This window comes from Heloderma suspectum, chromosome 4, assembly GCF_057233095.1.
Source record: "Heloderma suspectum isolate Gila_16-S chromosome 4, 16-S_ref, whole genome shotgun sequence".
Taxonomy (NCBI): domain Eukaryota; kingdom Metazoa; phylum Chordata; class Lepidosauria; order Squamata; family Helodermatidae; genus Heloderma; species Heloderma suspectum.
The window spans coordinates 287,850,638-287,872,198 of record NC_139461.1 but is presented as its reverse complement, the minus strand read 5'-3'; the positions used below and the strand labels follow the sequence as shown (position 1 = coordinate 287,872,198).

The 21,561-nt window shown below is 42.0% G+C and overlaps 1 protein-coding gene across 1 annotated transcript in view; it reads right to left on the bottom strand.

Annotated features, from left to right (window-relative positions):
* The window catches only part of PARD6B (par-6 family cell polarity regulator beta), a 32,671-nt gene extending 11,303 nt beyond the window's left edge, over positions 1-21,368 (bottom strand). Inside the window, exons 1-2 of the mRNA XM_084854150.1 lie at positions 21,210-21,368; positions 8,774-8,996 (exon numbers count right to left, since the gene is read on the bottom strand). Coding sequence (XP_084710276.1) covers positions 8,774-8,996; positions 21,210-21,281 — 295 coding nt within the window. The 5' untranslated portion in view covers positions 21,282-21,368. The remainder of the gene's footprint in view (positions 1-8,773; positions 8,997-21,209) is intronic.
* Positions 21,369-21,561: the final 193 nt, after the last annotated feature.

The following is a 21,561-nucleotide window of genomic DNA, read 5'->3' as shown; positions in this document are numbered from 1 at the left end:
TCTGGGCTCAATTCAAGGTACTTGTTTGGGCCTTTAAAGTGCCAAATCATTTACGGCCATGTTATCTGCAGGACCACCTCCCCCAATATGAGACTCCCCAAGCATTACAATCAGTGTCAGAGGCCCTACTCTCTGGTCCACCCACAAATTAAGCTGATACGTCCTAGGTATAGGGCCTTCTCAGTGGTGGCCCCAGACTTTTGGAACTCTCTCCCCAGAGAGATATGCAGGGCTTCATCCCTGCTGACTTAAAAAAAAAAAACCCTGAAGACTCATTTATTCCACTGCATTTGGTGCTTTAAAATCATGTCCTACTTCTGCTACTGATGTGTGTGTAAGTGTAAGTGTAATGGTACATTTATGTTTTTTGTAATATTAAGAGGGTAGTGCCCTCTGAAAGGCAGGTTAAAAATCTCTTAAATAAATATTTGGTAAACTTGAACAAGAAGAAAAACTTATTTACCTATAGTAAATAGGTAGAACTTCCCACCTCTCATGAAAATAGAATAATTTCTCAGCTGCTGCTTCTCAGAAGCCACATTTTGCATTATAAATACATCCTTCAAATCAATGTGTCTGATTTTTTAACATCTACCACTCAGCAATATATCATAACACACTTCTAAATAGGAATTCAGCATAACTTGCAATAAAGCTATGTATGTACGGCACAGCATTATAATTTGTTTTGGCTACGTAGATGTAGTAAGGATTTTCTGGCATGGCAGCAGACATGTCATATTGCACCAAACATTTAATTTTGAGATTGTGCCACAAATATATGCACAATATTTGGAAATAATATGTACAGTCTGGTCATAAACAAAATCTTCATAAACTCAGCCAACCAGCATGACTGTTTAGCCTCTCAATAACCCTTGAATAAATTATTTTAAGCAATATCCTTCAGTACAAAGGCACCATTGTTCTGACATCAACTAACCAGTTTGCAACTGCAGTGAAAACCTTTTGGCAAGAAACCAAAAGTAAAAAAGTGTTACCATAAATAAGGTGAATACCTATATGGCACAGAGGTGAACGGCTTTTTAATAAGCATACTTACTGATGTGAAACCAGGTCTGCCTGTTACTATGCTGGACACAAAGAATGAGACATTACCCAAAGTTTTTATTGGACAAACTCTAGTGACCTAAACCACACAAAAGCCTTTATCAGACAGATATTTGCAGCAAAAATAGAATTATGCTGTGTTGTCTATGCTTAGTTGCCACTTACTCATCTCCTCTGAGAGAATAGACTAATCAAAAAGATACAATTATAACTATCACACATTTTAAAAAATTGCTTTCAGAACTCTATAGATTGAATGTGGTTATGTATGCAATCATTTACTTTGTGAACTGTTGTTTAACATCTCTGTCCAGCGGTGTCACTCCACTAGTGCAAAGCTTCTACTGCTTGCAGAAACATGTTTTCATCCTTGTGCAAGTATGAATTTGATTTGGTTTCCACAAGCGGTTCTACAAACTGCTTCAGAAACCATAAGATTTCATTAAGCTAGGTGTTGCTTCCACTAGTTGTGCTAGTAGTTCTGCTATTGGAGGGATAGGTAAACCTGTCACGTCCTGTGCACATTTGGCTATTTGAGAAACTGTCCTGGCACCACCACAAAATGGGTGCCATGGGAGGCATGGCTAAGGAAACATAACCTTCCCAAAAGATTGAGTATCAGGCAAAGGTGAAGTCTGAGCTCCAACACACTAAACACCTTTGAACCCACAGTTTTCAACATCAACAGAAACATATTTCACAGCCATCCCAGAAAAATAAGAAACGTGTTTTGGTTTGTTTGTTTTTAAGTGGGAGGGGTAGGATACCTTGGTGGGGACCAAGAAAGGTGCCTGTGGGCATACTGGTGCCTGTGGGCACTACACTGCCTACTCCTGTGCTAGTGGTTGCACAAGCAGACCACCGTCACCTCTTTTTCCACTAGGGTAGCATTGGATATGACCCTATGCTGTGAAGCACAAATACTATTTGCATTTGTTAAAAGTATATTGCTGTCTTTGTGGAAATACTTCTATACTGTAACACTAATAATAGTTTAATATTCTGCATGACTGATTACAATGCACAGAATCTAGCCATCTAGTGCTAGTATATGCAGTTTGAGAAGCCCAGGGGTTGTGTGTTTGTTTTAGTTAACACATTTCTAGGTCTCTTGCTTGTGGAACAAATTCTTGAGAAGGTACAGACTTTCTCTTATTAAAAAAAAACAGACCCAGACAGAGTACCCTGTCAGGGGAAACAAATTCTACACTAAATGCGGACTTTTGTCCCTTCCCAGTGTTTCCTTTTACCTTCCCTTGTACGTGTACTCTACAATACCTAGTAATATAGCCTTCTCTTCCAGATGCTCCTGTCAAAAGCATCCTGAGCCTGCCAGGAGAATGCTGCATTTTGCAAACTGACTAGAAAAGGCTATACGTATTCACCCCCCTTTGACTCTTCCACATTTTGTTGTGTTACAACCTAGAATTAAAATGGATTTAATTAGGATCTTGTCACTGATCTACACAAAATAGCCCATAACGTCAAAGTGGGGAAAAATCTACATATTTTACAAAATAATTTACAAATAAAAAACTGAAAAGTCTGGACTGCATACATATTGACCACCTTTGCTGTGACACCCCTAAATAAGATCTGGTGCAACCAACTGCCTTCAGAAGTCACATAATTAGTTTAATGGAATCCACCTGTGTCTAATTCAAGTGTCACATGATCTCAGATTAAACACACCTGTTTCTGGAAGGCCCCAGAATTTGCTGGAGAGCATATTTAAACATACAGCATCATGAAGACCAAGGAGCTATCAAAACAAGTATGGCATAAAGTTCCGGAGAAGCATTAATCAGCACTGGGTTATAAAAAATATCCCAAACTATGAACATCCCACAGTGCACTGTTACATCCATCATTACAAAATGAAAAGAATATGGCACAACCATGATTCTACCTAGAGAAAGCCATCCACTAAAACTCAGTGACCAGTTAAGGAGGGCATTAGTCAGAGAAGCAACCAAGAGGCCAATGGTAACTCTGAAGGAGCTGGAGAGATCCGCAGCCAAGATGGGAGAAATCGTCCATGGGACAACTATCACCCGGATACTCCACAAAGCTGGGCTTTATGGAAGAGTGGTGAGAAGACAGCCACTGCTAAAAAAAAAATCAACTTCCATTTGGATTTTGCCAAAGGGGATGCGGGAGACACAACAAGTATGTGGAACAAGGTTCTCTGGTTTGATGAGATCAAAATTGAACCTTTTGGCCTTACTGCAAAACCCTCTGTGTGGCACACAGCCAACAGTGCTCATTGCCCTGAGAACACCATCCCCACGGTGAGGCATGGTGTGGGCAGCATCAATCCTTATGCTTTTCATCAGTAGGGACTGGTTGGGATGGAGGGCAAGATGGATGGTGCCAAATACAGGGCAATTCTAGACAAAAACCTATTTCAGTCTGCAGAGGACCTGGAACTAAGATGGAGGTTCACCTTCCAGCAGGACAAAGACCCTAAACACACTGCCAAAGTTACTCACAGCTTTAATTGCTGCCAAAGGTGCTTCTACCAAGTACTGACTGGGGTGTGTGTGTGTGTGTTTGTGTCAATACTTGTGCAACCAACAAATGCCAATTTGTTGTTGTTTAACTTTTGTGTCACAGAAAAAAAATTGTACCTTCAAACTGTTAAGTATGTTGTTCAAATCAAATGCTAAAAAGGCCAATTAAATCCATTTTAATTCCAGGTTGTAACACAGCGAAATGTGGAAAAGTCAAAGAGGGGTGTATACTTATGCAAGGCCCTGGAAATTTGGGTGGCATCATCACAGAATGCTAACTTGCAAAATTACAGACTTCTTTTGTAAAATCTTTAAATGGTAGAGTGTTTCTCAGCTTGGGTATTATACAAATTATACTAGCTTGTTCATTCAGTTTTAACATTTCATCAAGCATCTCTTCTTGCATAGTATCAAAGGGCAAGACAACCCTGCGTGGACATTTTGTTTCAGAAATACTGTTTTATATCATGTCAGATTTCTTCTGCAGAAAGACCAATTCCCATACATCTGGATTAAATTTAAATTGCAGAAGCCTGGCCATTAGATTCCTTTTTACTGCTTCCATACCCACCCAATACTCATGCTGACTTGCTCCCAAAAAATCCAGTTTAGCCAAAGAACTGCATTAAACTGAAAAATAGCTTAAATGTTTCTGTATACACTCTCTAGTCCACATTTTGTATTTTATCTATATACTATACATGTACTATGTATAGTATATAATATCAAGGACAGTTTTCTAGATATAATATCAAGGGCAGTTTTCTTTTGAAAATAAACCTAAATGAGGCATATCCCAATAACACGCCTTTTCCCTCATCCATATTCTGCCTTGTGCAGTGGAATTTGTCAGAGACTGATTTTCAGCTTCTCTAACTGATTCAGAAGTGCTTCCATAGGTATAGATTTGAAAAAACAAGAGGTTTACCATAACCCCTTTAAAAATTAAACACCATAGGCCAATAACTAAAGACTATTTTTGCCACATACAAGCTTAAGAAATGTATTCATATTTTAGTCATGACAAAGTTTGTGATTTAAGCCGTTGAAGGTGTCCACTACAAGATGCAGGTTGTCACTCAGGGATTTATATATTATATAAAACCTAAGCTGAGGGAAGACTCCAATCTCTTTGGAACAGAAGAAAAGCAAGGGGCATTTCTTACCGGAGAACTTACTACTTATTATTAATTGCTCTGATTAAGATAAATTGGACAATCTACAGAACTGTGAAACTGTCTTTAAAGAACTAATTGTAGATGTGAATGCACCATGTGCTAATTGTTAAGTAAATAACTCATACAAGCACACACATATGGTGTTAAAATGTAAGTAATAATCCCAGCCCAACAGAGTGGTTTATCTGCTCTAGTCATATGGCAACTGAAAGAGATTAGCAGAACTGCTGAATCTGACCTTATGAATCAGTCCATCTACTTAAAGAGACCCACCTTATATCTTTTTTTTTTTATGAATACTAAAAAACATAAGGGTTTGGGGAAGAGGTAAAAATGGTAGCAAAGAAGCAGCAAAGTATATAATAGCAGAAAGTGCTACACAGCACAATTTTAGGTTGGAAGAAGGTCCCACTGTGCCCACTGGGGTTTACTTCCTGGTAAGTGTGTTAGGATTGCAGCCTTAATATAATGTTATGTAAAACACTGGTAAAGGAATATGTTTCCCTGGATTCAGCAAGTATGAGTTGCAGCAGTATGAGGGAGATTTTGGCAGTGGCAGATGGGCTGCTGTCTTCCCTCAGAACCAGAATTCATGTTACTGGAAAACCCAGGAACAAACACTGAGGGTGTTCGGATGATCACGTGGGTAAAAGAAGCTATTGCGGCTTCTCCTGTTGCTATGCCTGCACCCACAATTTGCATAATTACCTGTGCTGTAGCGTAAGTTGCCGTGTTGTCCAAACACGGTGCACAGCATGACGGGGGTAACTTCATATCCACCGTACAACCCCTACTACATGTTGTGGGCTATAGGGTAGTTACAAAGCCAACCCTCCTGCGCCACTGGCTGGGTTCGAACGACACAGCAACCTGTGCTGCAGGGCAGATTATGCAAATTACAGGCACGCACACAGCACACATGCGGAGAGAAGCCACAATGGCTTCTTTTACCCCCCTAATCATCCAAACCCGGACTCTGTCTAGGTGTTCCCTGGTGATTTAGATTTCAGGTTGCAGTACAATGACTTAAGGCCCTGGACATACTTGAGACCAGCTCTTCTACTGTTTATTAGCCACTATTCACAGTTTGGGGAGCCCACCATTTGATAGCAGCCAAATGAGCTTGCCACGAAGTACATGCTGAACAGTGGAGCCACAGACAATCTTGGCTCTCAGTACCAGCGGTTTTTAAAATTGTATTTATTTCCTTCTCCTTCACATACCCATACATGCACCATTTCACATTATGCATAGAGTTTACATTTTTAGGTCTGGTCTTAGGACATCTTAAGGACCGCCTTCTCCTAAGTAAAACTTAAAGTTTTAATCTGTCCTGGATGTGTCTTTAGTTATGACTGATAGTCCAATGTTGTTTTTAGTTATATGTTGTTTGTGTATATTGATGTGCGCTTTTTTGTAAATGGCTTTTAAACTTTTTATATATTTAATGTTTTAACTTCTGTGAACCGCCCAGAGTGCTTTGAATATGGGGCAGTATAGAAATGCAATAAATAAATAAAAATAAAAATCTACATGTCAGTTGAGATAATTGTTTGAGGCACTTCTGTTTGTCCCTGCCATCAGAGGTTAAGCAGTGATCACTGGAGGAGAGGCCTTCTCAGTGATGATGCCCAACTTGTGGAACTCTCACGCTACCCCCAGCATGTTTGCCTAGTCACTACTGCCAGTATGCTGTTTTTACCAGCTTGCTGCCTTTATCTTGCGGTTTTTGTGATGTTTCATTTTTTATATGGCATTATTGTTTTTACTATTATTTGTAAATTGCCTCGAGGACACTTACTGTAAAAGGCAGAATGGAAATTCTGTAAATATAAATTAGTATTTGACAAGGCCTAGAGTTGCTGAGTCAGAGGCTCACAGGGCAAACTCTTTTACTTTAGACCTCCACCTTTGCTCTTAATTCCTCAGTTTTTAAAAGGGACAGATAGATTTATTATTCTCAAAGTGCTTTCTAGGGTTCTACTGTTGATTTCCATTTATTCTCTATATCATTTCTATTTGTACAAAAACTACAAGAGGTCCAAACAAATGTTGGGATTGTGTATAGAAATATGACTATAAAAAGGACTGTAGCTCAGTGCTGGATAAGTACCAGCCCAAAGTTTTCCTCACAGCTGGATCTGTCTCATCTTTATTTTTCCATGGCCTTTGCTTTCTTCCTCCCTCCCTTGTGATTCTTGCCTCTGTTCCTCGTCCTTCAGGACATACACTGCCACTCATTTGTACTTCCAGACAGCACTTGTGCTACTAAACTCGGCATGCCCATGTTTTCCTTGATCCCTTGCTTCCACACCTGTTAAGCAGGACAGTTGCTACCATTTCCTATAGTTAGCATAAGGCAAAGAAGTACTATTCTGCTACACAGTTCTTGGGGATGGAAAGTGTATTTGGGGTATTCTCTCCCTGCTGATGGCAGGTTCTCCAAACATAGCTACTTCCCTTCCCACTACATTTCAGTCCAATACAGCATTATTTATCAGACCAAGAATGAGCCTTGTGCCCTCAACTTGTCTCCTTGTCCCCCCTTTCCCCTCTGCACATCAGTATCAATCCTGGTTCATAAGCAGCACTTAAACAACGGGTTCCCACATTAGACATCACAGGAAACTGTTGTTTGGTAAACCACAATATCTGAAGCCAAGCACACAAGAGGAGGGAGCATGTGGGCACAAGGCTCGTTCTTGGTCCAACCATGGTTTACTGGACTGGGATTATTTCATCTGAACCAGGCCAGAATCACAGATGTGTGGCATGTTATTCTATAAGATGCTTTTCAATGAAGTTATATTATTTTTTTTGGAACAATGAGTGGTAGTTGATAGTGCTAAACAGTAGTTAATTTTTTTCATCAACTGAGAACATAATAATTGCATTATTATTCACAGCATAATTTGTGAAGACTTTAAAGTAAAACTACAATTCTATTTCTCAATGCTTTTTTCATGCAAATGTTGATGTGTGTGTTTTTATTAAGGAACCTGAATCTCAGTACCACCGTATTCTATATCTCTTCATGATAAAGCTAGGCAACAATATTTCAAAAGGGGAGGAAAGATTCACAGCAACATTAAAAGTAGTGATGGGTGAACTTACCTCAGCAGTAATTGTAATTTGCTTGCCATGGTCTGAATTCCTCTGTCCCATCTAGGATGGAAGTTCTCCATTGCGCAGATTCCTACTTGCCCGCCACCCACCCACCCAAGGTGGTATCATTCGCCTCCCAACCTCCTCTTCCTTGAAATGCCATGTAGGCATGCTCGTGGCAAGCACGGCTGTCTTTAGAGATAGCGTTTCCTTGGAACACTATCTTGGCACTTTCTTGGAACACCCATGTGACCATTCCATTTGATGAGTTCTGGAATGGTCACATGACGATTGCAGGAAGTGCCTGTTGGGCTGAAACGCTATCGCTGAAGACAACTGTGCTGTTACAAGCATGAAAGGGGGTTTCCTAAAGTAGTAAGCACTTTAGAAAATCTCCTTTTTGGCTGAAAGTACTGAGGAAAAAAGTCATGCAGACTGTGCAGGCACTCGTAATCGAAGTTTTGGGATTGCCATCCAAGTTCCATACACATATACAAGCATTAGAAATATTGCAAATTCAATTTATGTGCACCCTAATTTTGCATTTCACTGGCATCACTAGTTAAAAGTCATGATCATATTCAAGATTTTTTTTAACGTAGGTGTTGAAGAGGAATAATCACATGTGGTCTGACAAGAGGGATGGAAATGCAACTGCCATCCCTAAATGGCACATCTCTTAGCTTTCTAATTTATTTCTATACATTAAAAGGAAATGCAATTGGATGGAGCCCACCACACACTACGCAACTGTAGGATATACTTTCACGAGAAAGAAAAAGGCACAGAAAGAATTAACCAGTGGAAATACACATAATGCTACATCTTCTCTCAAGCCAGTATTAAGTGCAGTTCCAGCAAAGAACAGAAAAAAGGAATAATGAGAATATAAACATGTACACTTACCTTTTCTTTGAATAAAAATTCTAAGCAAAGGATTAGCAGTAGAAACTGCTTTGTGATAATTGTCATCATTGTTAATAGGCAAGAGATCTCCATGAATGTCTATATATCCAACTAAGACATCAACATTGGGAATTTTGTGAACATGCTGCAGTAATCCATAGAATTCCTCAAATTTGCCAGGTTTGGATCTTTCCAAAGAAAATCGCCGGAATTCTGCACCAAACTACAGGGGGAAAAAACCAAAAAAAAAATGAAATAGACAATAGAAAATTCACTTTTATTTCCTTTTCTATCAAAAACATAACATCCACTTACATTTGACAAGTTGTCAAGTGTGGTGTATGCTGTTCGCATGTAATTGCAAATCCTGGGTTAACGATGGGTTAACTGCTGGGTTGTTTACTCACTAATCAACCCAGCGCTCTGGGCTCACATGTCACACTCAAAACCTGGCCGATCATAGATTGTTGAGTAAAAGCAGAAGTGAGGAGCAAATGGAGGCCCGTGCAAACCAGGTAAGCATCAGAACAGGACTTGGAAAACACAGGTTCAGGTTCCCACTTATCTATGAAATTCACTGGGTAACCTTGGGCCAGTCATCTCTCAGTTTAGCCTACCCCACAAGTTGTTGTGAGGATAAAATAAGGGAGAGGAACTATGGATGCCAGCTTGAACTCAATGGATAAAAGGTGGAATATATCCATAAATAAAATTCGACTCCAGGTACATATTTTTTTATAAGTAGCAATGCATCCAAGAATGTACTGTTGCCCACTCTCCAAACATCCATCAAAGTTGAGATGTGCAGAACATGTGCACACACACAAGACACTTGCCAAATGAAAATTGTTCCCCTCTCCATGGAAAGCCAGCCACCAACCCACGGGGAATAAATACACATTTACCTCAACCCCCAGCTAGGCAGGCAAGAAACTGTATCGCACAGCAGCATCTATGCCACAATACACAATAAAGTAGATAGTGACCTGGTTTGCACAATCACAGCAGCCCACTATGATGTCATGGGTTATGTGAGGGTTAAATAACCCTTGGACAACCCTAGAACAACCCATGTTTAACCCTTACATCACCCATGATGCCTAGGTTCACATGACACAAGCCACAGTGTACACCCGCCGCGGCTTACATACTCAGAATGGCTGCTGGTACACATCACAAAGCCCTGTGGGTTAATTAACCCATGGTGGCTTGTTGTGATGTGTGAACAGGCCAAGTGTTTCAAGCAGCAATCAAAATTCCAGATGGCACCCAACACGATTTCATGCCACAAACAGTGAAATAAGTGCACCCACCCACAAACTAGGGGTGATTGATTTACATCAAGAGTATTTAAATCATTTACTTAAATCAGCAAGAAAAAAGGTTGATTTAAATATTTAAATCAAGTTTCCCAATGAAACATTTTCAGACATTTCCTGAGCAATGCAGCAAATCTAACCACTAAACAATCTTAATTTAGAGTATTATTTCCACTGTTTCATTCTTGCAAGCAGGCTTTGCATCTCCTTGATTCCCTCTTTATATTTTTTGCATGCTTTTGTTTCACTGTATTCAATTGTTGCATGCTTTCCTTTTTTTTTAATCTACAGAGGGAATGTCTTTAAAATATTCCCATACAAGGTCTTTCTTATGACCAACACCCATGACAGTTTGAGGTAACAGCACAATCCTACACATGTCTACTCAAAAATAAATTCCACTGAGTTCAATGGGGCTTACTCCCAGGCACGTGGTTATGGGACTGCAGCCTAAGTATTGGACTACAGGCAGATACACTGGGCAATTTGGTCTAAAAATGAACAGGTCTATGCAAGGTTTGATAGTTGCTAGGCAGACTAGAACAGTTTATTTTCATCAGGAGAAAATGAAATGCCTATGTTTGATATGTAAAGTCTCAATAGTCGTATTTGAGGAAAGATCAGATTGGTTCTTCATTTCCATAGAAAAGCCTCCTTTAACTCAATTTATCTGGTAGAGGCACTCACTGGGTTTAAAGATTAATTGTATAGCCAACTTAATGGTAACTATGTTATTTTTAAATGAGAAAATTAATATGTTATGATTTTTAAAACAATTATTTTAAATCTGATTTAATTTTATCGATTTTTATGCACCCAGCCACAAACAAATATCCAGCCCCAAAAGACAGCTATAAAAAGAGCTATTAAAAAACCTAAAAAAGGATATTTAAGATTTGGAAAAAGTGCAGAAAGGTTACATCTGGGACTGTTTAGCTTAGAGAAAAGGCAACTGAGGGGAGATATTATAGAGCATGGTGTGGAAATGTGGATAGGGAGACATTTTTCTCCTTCTCTCATAATACTAGAACCCAATGGGGGTCACCCCATGAAGCTGATTGGTGGGAGATTCAGGACAGATAAAATGAAGTACTTCACACAGCGCATAGTCATAGAATTTGTGAAGAATTCTGCTCAGGACCCTGTTTTTACTGCTGGACCTCTGAACCATATGATGATAACTAAAAGTGTGTCTGAGTATATGCAGAGAATGCCTTTCATCACTAAGCCTACTTCCACACATATACGATTAGTGGGCAAATCTTCCAGGTCACATGATACAGCTTAAAGACAGATTTGCATCCCAGCACCTATGTTATTATCCACTGGTCTTACATTAGTTCCATACTTTTTCCCACATGCCACTGCTGTGTGCCTGCCAAAACCCCTTCACCAGCATAATCACCTGACCACCCTTCTACCAAATGCAGACCAGCCAATTCTACAGGCTGGATCTGACTTCATTACTGTGCCTGCAGAACAGATACTGCTGGGAGATGGGGACTTCTGCTTCCTCTCTTCCTCCTGCATCCTCTGTGCATCATGCAAATCTGCCCCAGCGGGTTGGGGACCCTCTGGAAGAGATCTGGAGAATATGCAGGTGGCTGCAGGGAGGAGAAGAGAGAAGTCTCCATCTGCCAGCTGTATCTCTTCCACAGGCACAAAATGGAAATTGGATCCAACCCCCTGGCTTGAACATGAGCCACTTTTTCTTTCTTCCCCTCACCCTTGCTTTGGTTACCACCTTGCCTGATGAAGAGTTTTGAGGAACTTAAAAACTTGCATAGTGTTTTAGGACCTTTGAGTTGGTGCAACAGAGGATATTATGGTGTCATGGAATTTGGAATTTTCCCCAAGAAAACCTAGCACAAAAAACTTAGATACAAAAAAGTTACTAATGATCAAAAGTAGCAAGAATAGCATTAAAGTGGTAGGAAAGCACCTATGTAAGTGAAACCCACAAACTATAATAGAGAATTGTTTTAATTGAAGTCCAAATATGCATGGATTTCAAATATCCTAACAAAGCTAAGATGACAAATGTGTAGAAAAGTATGTTTAAATTGTTGCTGATTAGCTAAGATAAGCTGATGCATCCAAAAGCTCCTATATCTATGTGCTCAAATTCCGAAATAAGCCCTTCTCGGCTTTCCACTTAAAACACTGCCTAGTCCTGACATAAAATATAATACAATTGGTGTTACAAAGTAGTAACTGGGAGCTTAGGAAATGGGCATTAGCATTTACTTCAGTGGGCAATTTTACCACAATTATTTAATGAACATAAACACTTGATAGAAATTAGAAGTGATTCAGGTTAAAACTTAGTTGATACAAATCTTAGAATTAAGGTGCTTCACTTGCACATTGTTCAGAGTCAATACTATGAGAAAGTTTTGTGACTTAAGACTGAAGCTGTAGGACCAGTTTGAGAAAACATCCATAACATATTGATGAAATGATCAAAGAAACAGAAAGTAACTCCCATGAAGTCACTGGCCTTGCATAAATAACCCACAAACTACAATATACGTTCATCTCCTATTTTGCCTGTTTCTAATTTGCAAGACCCCTTCATGGATCACTGCCTTGTTGTGGCGAAGGGGCTTGCGTAACTCAGTGAAGCCATAAGCTATGCCGTGCAGGGCCACCCAAGACGGACAGGTCATGGCAGAGGGTTCTGACAAAATGTGGTCCACTGGAGAAGGAAATGGCAACCCACTCCAGTATTCTTGCCAAGAAAACCCCATGGAACGTATCACAAGGCTAAAAGATATGACGCCGGAAGATGAGCCCCTCAGGTCGGAAGGTGTCCAATATGCTACTGGGGAAGAGCAGAGGGTATTTCCAAGTAGCGCCAGAAAGAGTGAAGCGGCTGGGCCAAACCCGAAAGGACACTCAGCTGTGGATGTGTATGGCGGTGAAAAGAAAATCCGATGCTGTAAAGAACAATATTGTATAGGAACCTGGAATGTCAGATCAATGAATCAAGGTAAGCTGGAGGTGGTCAAACATGAGATGGCAAGATTGAACATCGACATCTTGGGAATCAGCGAACTAAAATGGACAGGCATGGGCGAATTTAATTCAGGTGACCATCATATCTACTATTGTGGGCAAGAATCCCTTAGAAGAAATGGAGTAGCACTCATAGTCAACAAAAGGGTGGGAAAAGCAGTACTGGGGTACAATCTTAAAAATGGTAGAATGATCTCAGTACGAATCCAAGGCAAACCATTCAACATCACAGTAATTCAAGTCTATGCCCCAACCACTGAGGCCGAAGAAGCTGAGGTTGATCGGTTCTATGAAGACCTACAACACCTTCTAGAACTAACACCAAAAAAAGATGTCCTCTTCATCATAGGGGATTGGAATGCTAAAGTAGGAAGTCAAGAAATCACCGGGATAACAGGCAAGCATGGCCTTGGAGTACCAAATGAAGCAGGACAAAAGCTAATAGAGTTTTGCCAAGAGAACATGCTGATCATAGCAAACACTCTTTTCCAACAGCATAAGAGGCGACTCTACACATGGACGTCACCAGATGGTCAATATCGAAATCAGATTGATTATGTCCTTTGCAGCCAAAGATGGAGGAGCTCCATACAGTCAGTAAAAACAAGACCTGGAGCTGACTGTGGCTCAGATCATGAGCTGCTTCTTGCAAAATTTCGGCTTAAATTGAAGAACGTAGGGAAAACCACTAAACCGTTCAGGTATGACCTCAGTCATATCCCTTCTGAATATACAGTGGAGGTGAGGAATAGATTTCAGGGATTAGACCTGATAGACAGAGTGCCTGAGGAACTATGGACGGAGGTCCGTAACATTGTTCAGGAGGCAGCAACAAAATCCGTCCCAAAGAAAAAGAAATGCAAGAAAGCCAAGTGGCTGTCTGATGAGGCTTTACAAGTAGCTCATGAAAGAAGGGAAGCGAAAAGCAAGGGAGAAAGGGGAAGATATACCCAACTGAATGCAGAGTTCCAGAGAATAGCAAGGAGAGACAAGAAGGCCTTCTTCAATGAACAATGCAAAGAAATCGAGGAAAACAACAGAATGGGAAAGACTAGAGATCTCTTCAAGAAAATTGGAGATCTCAAGGGAACGTTTTGTGCAAAGACGGGCATGATCAAGGACAAAGAAGGCAGGGACCTAACAGAAGCAGATGAGATTAAGAAGAGGTGGCAAGAATACACAGAAGAACTATACAGGAAAGATCTGAATGTCCCTGATAGCCATGATAGTGCGGTCACTGAACTTGAGCCGGACATCCTCGAGAGTGAAGTCAAGTGGGCCTTAGGAAGCATTAGTAACAACAAAGCTAGCGGAGATGACAGTATTCCAGCCGAGCTATTTAAAATCCTAAAAGATGATGCTGTTAAAGTGCTGCATTCAATATGCCAACAAATCTGGAACACTCAACAGTGGCCACAAGACTGGAAAAGGTCAGTTTACATTCCAATTCCAAAGAAGGGCAACGCCAAAGAGTGTTCAAACTACCGCACAATTGCGCTCATTTCACATGCCAGCAAGGTGATGCTCAAAATCCTACAAGCTAGGCTTCAGCAGTATGCGAACCGAGAACTACCGGAAGTACAAGCTGGGTTTCGAAGAGGCAGAGGAACTAGAGATCAAATCGCCAACATTCGCTGCATCATGGAGAAAGCAAGAGAATTCCAGAAAAACGTCTATTTCTGCTTCATTGACTACGCTAAAGCCTTTGATTGTGTGGATCACAACAAACTGTGGCAAATTCTGAAAGTGATGGGAGTACCAGACCACCTTACCCGTCTCCTGAGAAACCTGTACGAGGGTCAAGAAGCAACAGTAAGAACCAGACATGGAACAACCAATTGGTTCAAAATTGGGAAAGGAGTACGACAAGGCTGCATATTGTCACCCTGCTTATTTAACTTATATGCAGAGTACATCATGAGAAATGCCGGGTTGGATGAATCAGAGGTCGGAATTAAGATTGCCGGGAGAATTATCAACAACCTCAGATACGCAGACGATACCACCCTAATGGCAGAAAGCGAAGAGGATCTCAAGAGCCTCTTGTTGAGGGTGAAAGAGGAGAGTGCAAAAGCTGGTTTGAAACTCAACATTAAAAAAACTAAGATCATGTCATCTGGCCCTATCACTTCCTGGCATATAGAAGGGGAAGAAATGGAAGCAGTGACAGATTTTACTTTCTTGGGCTCCAAGATCACCGCAGACGGTGACTGTAGCCATGAAATTAAAAGACGCTTGCTCCTTGGGAGGAAAGCTATGGCCAACCTAGACAGCATAGTCAGAAGCAGAGACATCACCTTGCCGACAAAGGTCCGTCTAATCAAAGCTATGGTTTTCCCAGTAGTAATGTATGGCTGTGAGAGCTGGACTATAAGGAAGGCTGAGCGCCGAAGAATTGATGCTTTCGAACTGTGGTGCTGGAGAAGACTCTTACGAGTCCCCTGGACTGCAAGGAGGTCAAATCAGTCCATCCTAAAGGAAATCAACCCTGAGTGCTCATTGGAAGGACAGATAATGAAGCTGAAGCTCCAATATTTTGGCCACCTAATGCGAAGAGAAAACTCCCTGGAAAAGACCCTGATGCTGGGAAAGACTGAAGGCAAAAGGAGAAGGGGACGGCAGAGGATGAGATGGCTAGATAGCATCACGGATGCAATGAATATGAACTTGAGCACGCTCCGGGAGAGAGCGCAGGACAGGAAGGCCTGGCGTGCTATGGTCCATGGGGTCACGAAGAGTCGGACACGACTGAACGACTGAACAACAACAATTTGCAAGAACATGGAATTGCTGCCTAATACTTTGGCTACTAAAAACCAAAGTATACTACCTTTTGATCACTACCACCACAGTTATTCACATATCGTTAATACAACAAAAGAAGAGAATATCAGCCACCATATTCCACCTTGGCCTAAAGGCATTTAAATATAAAGAATTCAACACAAATAGTTGTTTTCTCTGTATGTTTGATTAAGCATACGTTATATAGCAATGAGGCAGAACATATGAATCATTCTGTTTTGTCATACCTCTGCATCACAAAGTTAATTTAAAATATGCGTCCTTCACATTAAGAGAAAGGAATTATAGGCTCCTTCCAGACATGCTTTTAATCTGCAATACCCATGCTTGTGTTCAGTCATTTTTTCTGGGCATCCACATGACACAGGCATCCAATTGTGGCCCTCTTGTGTTCTCTCAACGATTCTTCCATCTTTTCCCATAACACAGAAAATCTGACTTTTAAAGAATGGAAGAGCAGCACTACCTTTGCAGGTGTAGCCACACTTCCACCACAGCCACACATGCATCTGCATATGTGCACCTATCCCCCACACACACTTCTTCCCCCACCCCAGTGACCTGGATCATACACCTTCGATTGGATGTGCATCTCTCAAACCCAAGGGGAAAAGCAGATTGAATGACTGAACACCCCTTGCCCTCCCTCCTCCCCAGGTACTGAGCTAAATAATGAAGCTAAAAACAGTTAAGCCTTTCTCCTTTTAGCTGCCTCAAGCACCAGTGGGGAGAAGGGAGAGCATTAAACTTCTTCTGGATTTTCTTGTTCATTTTGATGGGAAAGGGGTGGGGGAGTGAAACTGACAAAAGTTATCTGAATGTTGGACTTAGAAACCCATTCCTTCTCCTCCCTCCCCCACGTTTTGTGTTCTGCTAAGATCACTCTCCCTACCCTATTTGGCTGTATTGAACAGAATGGACAAAGTGAGCCCCATCCAGTGCATGATATGCTGCGAGCAGGAGGGGATGGAACAGGAAGCAGAGTGGGCTCAGTTGTGGAAGAGGATTTAACAACATTGGGGGAAGGTGGGGAGGAGGAAGTAAGTTCAGGAAATGATTAAAATACCCACTAAAGCACTGACAACCTGATTTATCATTGACAACAAGATCATGCCAAAATTACTGAACTGGGTGGCAGACGGGGAAGAGGGATGGTGCAGAATGCAGGGCGGTTGCGATTCTTACCAACACCCACCTCCATATATGGCAACAGAAATTTTACTAAGCCTGCTCCACACTTTCCAGATCTGTTCAATTTCAGAAAGGCATATATGCAACACCTAAAAGGTAATGTTACAAGGCTTAAAACATCTGTAGTTCTAGATCTCCTCTCTGCTGAAAGGAGAGGGGATGTACATGAGTACCACTAACGTTGGGAAAAAGCAGGGATGGGGCACAGCTTTAAGAAATAATTAATTACAGCTGCTGCTTGGATGTGGATGGATCTCATCAAGATATACATGAGAAAAGAAGTACTATAACCACTAGGTGTAGATGCTTGGTTGTAATTCTAAATACCGGAGAAAGCAGAAGAGCAAACATTCCAACAAGCCACCCTCACTGGGTTTGCATAACAGAGCAAGCCACAATCGCAAGGCGTATCTCCCTGTACAAATCTCCCTGGCACACACAGCAGGGGAAATAAGCCACCATGGCTACTTTCCCCCGCCATAATCATGCAAACCTGGTCACAGTGTCAAGGTAATTCTGTGAAACTTGGAGCTGTGTGGTGAGTGTTGGTTTATTCTAACCCAAACACACAAAATCATCAGTTGCTGAAACTGCTAGCAATATTTCAGAAGTCTTAGAATAATGTAGTTTCTAGGCCAGAATTCAACATATGTATGCAGTGACTTGGTTTGCATGTTGTTGGGTTGTTGCCTTACTCAGAGTTTACCTATGATTTGTGTGCCAGACAATCATGCAAAGCACAGGTTGTTTTTCAAACTCCTAGGTTGTCTGATTCCCTCCTTCTTTGCCAGCTCCCTCCCTGTATCCCAAATGCCTTTGCAGCACTTTAGTGGCCAGGTGGTGGGGGGGGGGGTTGTTTTGTTTTACTACTCTCTCCTGCTGCCTCTCTAGCCTGTGGAAGTTAACCCATGGTTCTGGGTTTGCACGTAATGACAACCCAGAGTTAAGTCAACCCAACAACAAATCATGGGTTTTCTTTCTGGGTTGTTGATGGTTAACAACCCATATTTAAGGGTTTGCACATAACACAACAACCACCCAGGTTTCAATAACTCACACTCAACCCATCGTCTGGGCTGTTATTACATGCCAACCAGGTCATTGTGCACCAGTTCTTTACTTGAAGTTTACTTCATTTTGGTAATGTACATTTTCCCCATCCAGTGTCACCAGGCTTTATTACAGATTGTTCGAAGGTATATACCCAAGTTTATACTGTAGATTAATTACTCCCTGCTGTGCTAGTTATCAGAGTTATTAAAGTATGTCAGAACTTCCAGAGATTGGAGTTTTCCATTATAGTGGCAATTCTCATCCATATTAGTTGACTGTAGTACAAAACTTGGAATCCTACTATTCTACAATTCCCAAAGAGCTTTAGGTCTTGAGTAGTATAGAAATGCAGTAAAATAATAAATAAAAGTCCATGTGGAATGCAAGGGTGTAATCTTAGGTATGTGATTTAATATTTTACTAGAATTTATGGGCTTGTGGTGATAAGCAACGTATGTTGGGGGGGGGTCAGCTTTATAACCTTTGTAAGGAGTACTGAACTAACTGGGGAGTTTGGGAGATATAAACAAGCTGGGCTAGGGATGGATTAGTGCTTTAAGAGATATCTTCCTTAACCTGGTACCTTCTAGATTTTTTTGGACATCAACTCCCATCAGCCCCAGCCAGCATGTTCAATAGCCAAGAATGCTGGTAACTGTAGTCCAAAACCTGGAAGGAACCAAGTTGGGGAAGGCTGCCTTAGAGGAATGAAGTGGGGGATTTCACTTAAGAGAGGAACAGGAAAGATAAGGAAACTGTATTTATTTTACAATAAATCTAAAACACCAATTCATCATGAGTAATGTGTTTTAAGGCCCCCTTATCTAAGAATAAGGAAGGAAATGTTTTTGCATATCAAAAATGTTAGCCATCTTCAATAGAAAGAGTTTAAATATAATGCATGGCAATTCCTCCCATACATAACTAGTAATCAAAACTATAGCAAGCCACAAGGCCAAAGCAGTACATGGAAACATTCCCACTGATAATTAGCAAGTAGTAAATGGGTGATAAAACGGTTTATTACAGCCACAGCCTATAGTAAGACACATCCTGTAACTCAGGAGGCCATGGTGTAGCATAGCTCACCTATTTAATTTGTGGCATGTGGCTATACAAATAATAAAATAGCACTTTAATCTATAACAAAGTATAGGGTGTGTTCACTGAAATCACTCCAGGATAAGCATTTAGTATGACCACAACTAGCCTATAGTTTTTCTTATGCCAAATTAGAGGCACTCTGAACATTCCAAAAGTGTCTAATGTGGAGGACAGCCTATGATTCCCTTACCCCTAATACAATTTCTGTATCTCCATCTATACTCAGGTATCTGCTTTTCCACTCTTACCAGGAAGGTGTTCACAGTCTGGGAAGTCCTCACGCTGCCCTGGTGATCAGTGCCAGAGCTAGAGCTAAATTTACATGGCTGAACAATTCAAGGGCTAAAGGAAACAAAAGGCCATTTCATTTTATCAAAATGGCATCTCCAATACCCCTTCTCCACAAAAGATTTTCAGCAAGTGCTTTAAAAATGCTCTGATTTGAAATCAAGTTAAAAATGCACAGACTGAACCCCCCCCCCCCAAAGTGCTGGCAGTTGATGGCAGCTTTTGAATATTGTAGCATATAATTCCCCCACACACACAGATAAAGTGTTGCATCAAGTAACAATTGTGTTGTATGCTGCAGAACTTGTGTATAAATGGATAAGAATAGCACTGAAGTTATGCCTGGAAAGGGATGCATTGGAACACTCCCTAAACACCCAGGTACTTCATATAAATCAGTCCCAAGACCACTTTTTCAGACTATGTACAAACATAGGATAAGACTCTCTGAAGGAGTAGTTAGAGCCACATTTCTCAAGTACCGTCAGAACCACAAATCCCTAGTAGGCCATATGAGATTTGTATGCTTGGGTAAAAGCAGATATCATGAACACAAGGAGCAAAGGAGGAAAAGTGGTATGACATTGGGAGGGGGCAAGAGCCAACACAACCCATCACAAAACCTACCTAGGATCATACCCTATCTATTAATGCTAATCATGAATAACTTACCTTTCACACACACCCCAATTCCGTAATCAAACACACTCAGAATAGAGCTACCATTATACACATGCTCACACTTTGAGGTGACAAAGGGGAGAATGCGATACTTTACTGATTTTTAATCACAACTGTACGCACAGCAACATTGTTAATAGGTAACTCATGGGCATTAAGTCATCTTCTACTAGTGGCTCCCCGTAGGTGCATTTTTTTGCAACGACTCACTTTACTCACCCCTATTACAAAACATTATCCAAGGAACAAAATTAACGCCTTGCCCTTAAACATACCTTCCTTCCAACATTAAATCCCAAATAAATAGCGCCTAACATGCTATTAGGAACACAGAAGAAAAAATACGGCGATTACACGATGGCTGAGATTGTTCAGGAGGGAAAAATACAATCCTGTGGACGATTTCCTGTACCAGCTCCCCCACCCCCGCCGCCCCCAAGGCAGCAGACTGTGCAGAACAGTGACCCTCCTCCTTAGTATGTAAGGAGCACCCACCTCTACACTTCACTTCTAAAACGAGAAGAGTGCTGGGGCTTAGGGCTGCCTGCGAGCTGCGGCCTCTATCCCGACCCAAACTACCTCCCTACGCTCGAATGCAGGTGTATGGTGGTGGGGGCGGCTGCGGTTGCTCAGTGCTGACGGAAAGGCCCTCTGCACATGCTCAGATGCATTTTCGCCCCACTTAATAATTTCGCGCCCGGGAGCAGGTACCGAAGCCCTGCCCACACCCCCAAGCGCAAATGCCCGCTTCCTTGGCAACCTTCTCCCCCGCCCCGCGCCCAAGGAAAACAAGACCGACCGGGCAGGGGGCGTCAGTTGCCTCTCCGTCTGCGCCTCTTCCCCCGTTCAAGTCGAAGCCCCTCCAGCCTCGTAATACCTCGGAGCCTCGGCACGGACGCGAATATCCTGCCCAGCCTCCCGTTTTCACCTCAGAACCGCCCCAGTGCTGGCAAAGGAGCTTTTCGGACGACACCCACCTTGCTCTTCACTTCCATGGTGCCGAGGCCGCGGCTTCCCCCTCCGCCGCCTCCGCGTGGGACCCGGTTCATGCCTCGGGGGGGAGCCCGCTCGCCGATGGGAAAGGCGCAGCTCCGAGCGCGGCCGCCCCTCCGCGCAGCCTGCCGCCTCCCGTCTCCGCCTGAGGAGCCGTCGCGAGCCCGACCTCACGGAATCGGGAGGGGAGGGGCCGCCCCGCAGCAGCAGCAGCAGCAGCGCCCGCCTCCTCCTGGCACCTGCGGCTCCAGAGAGGAGGAAGGAAAGAGGCGGGGGAGAGGAAAAGCGCCACGCACGGCACGCATGCGCGCGGGGGGGGGAGAGACGAGAAGGAGG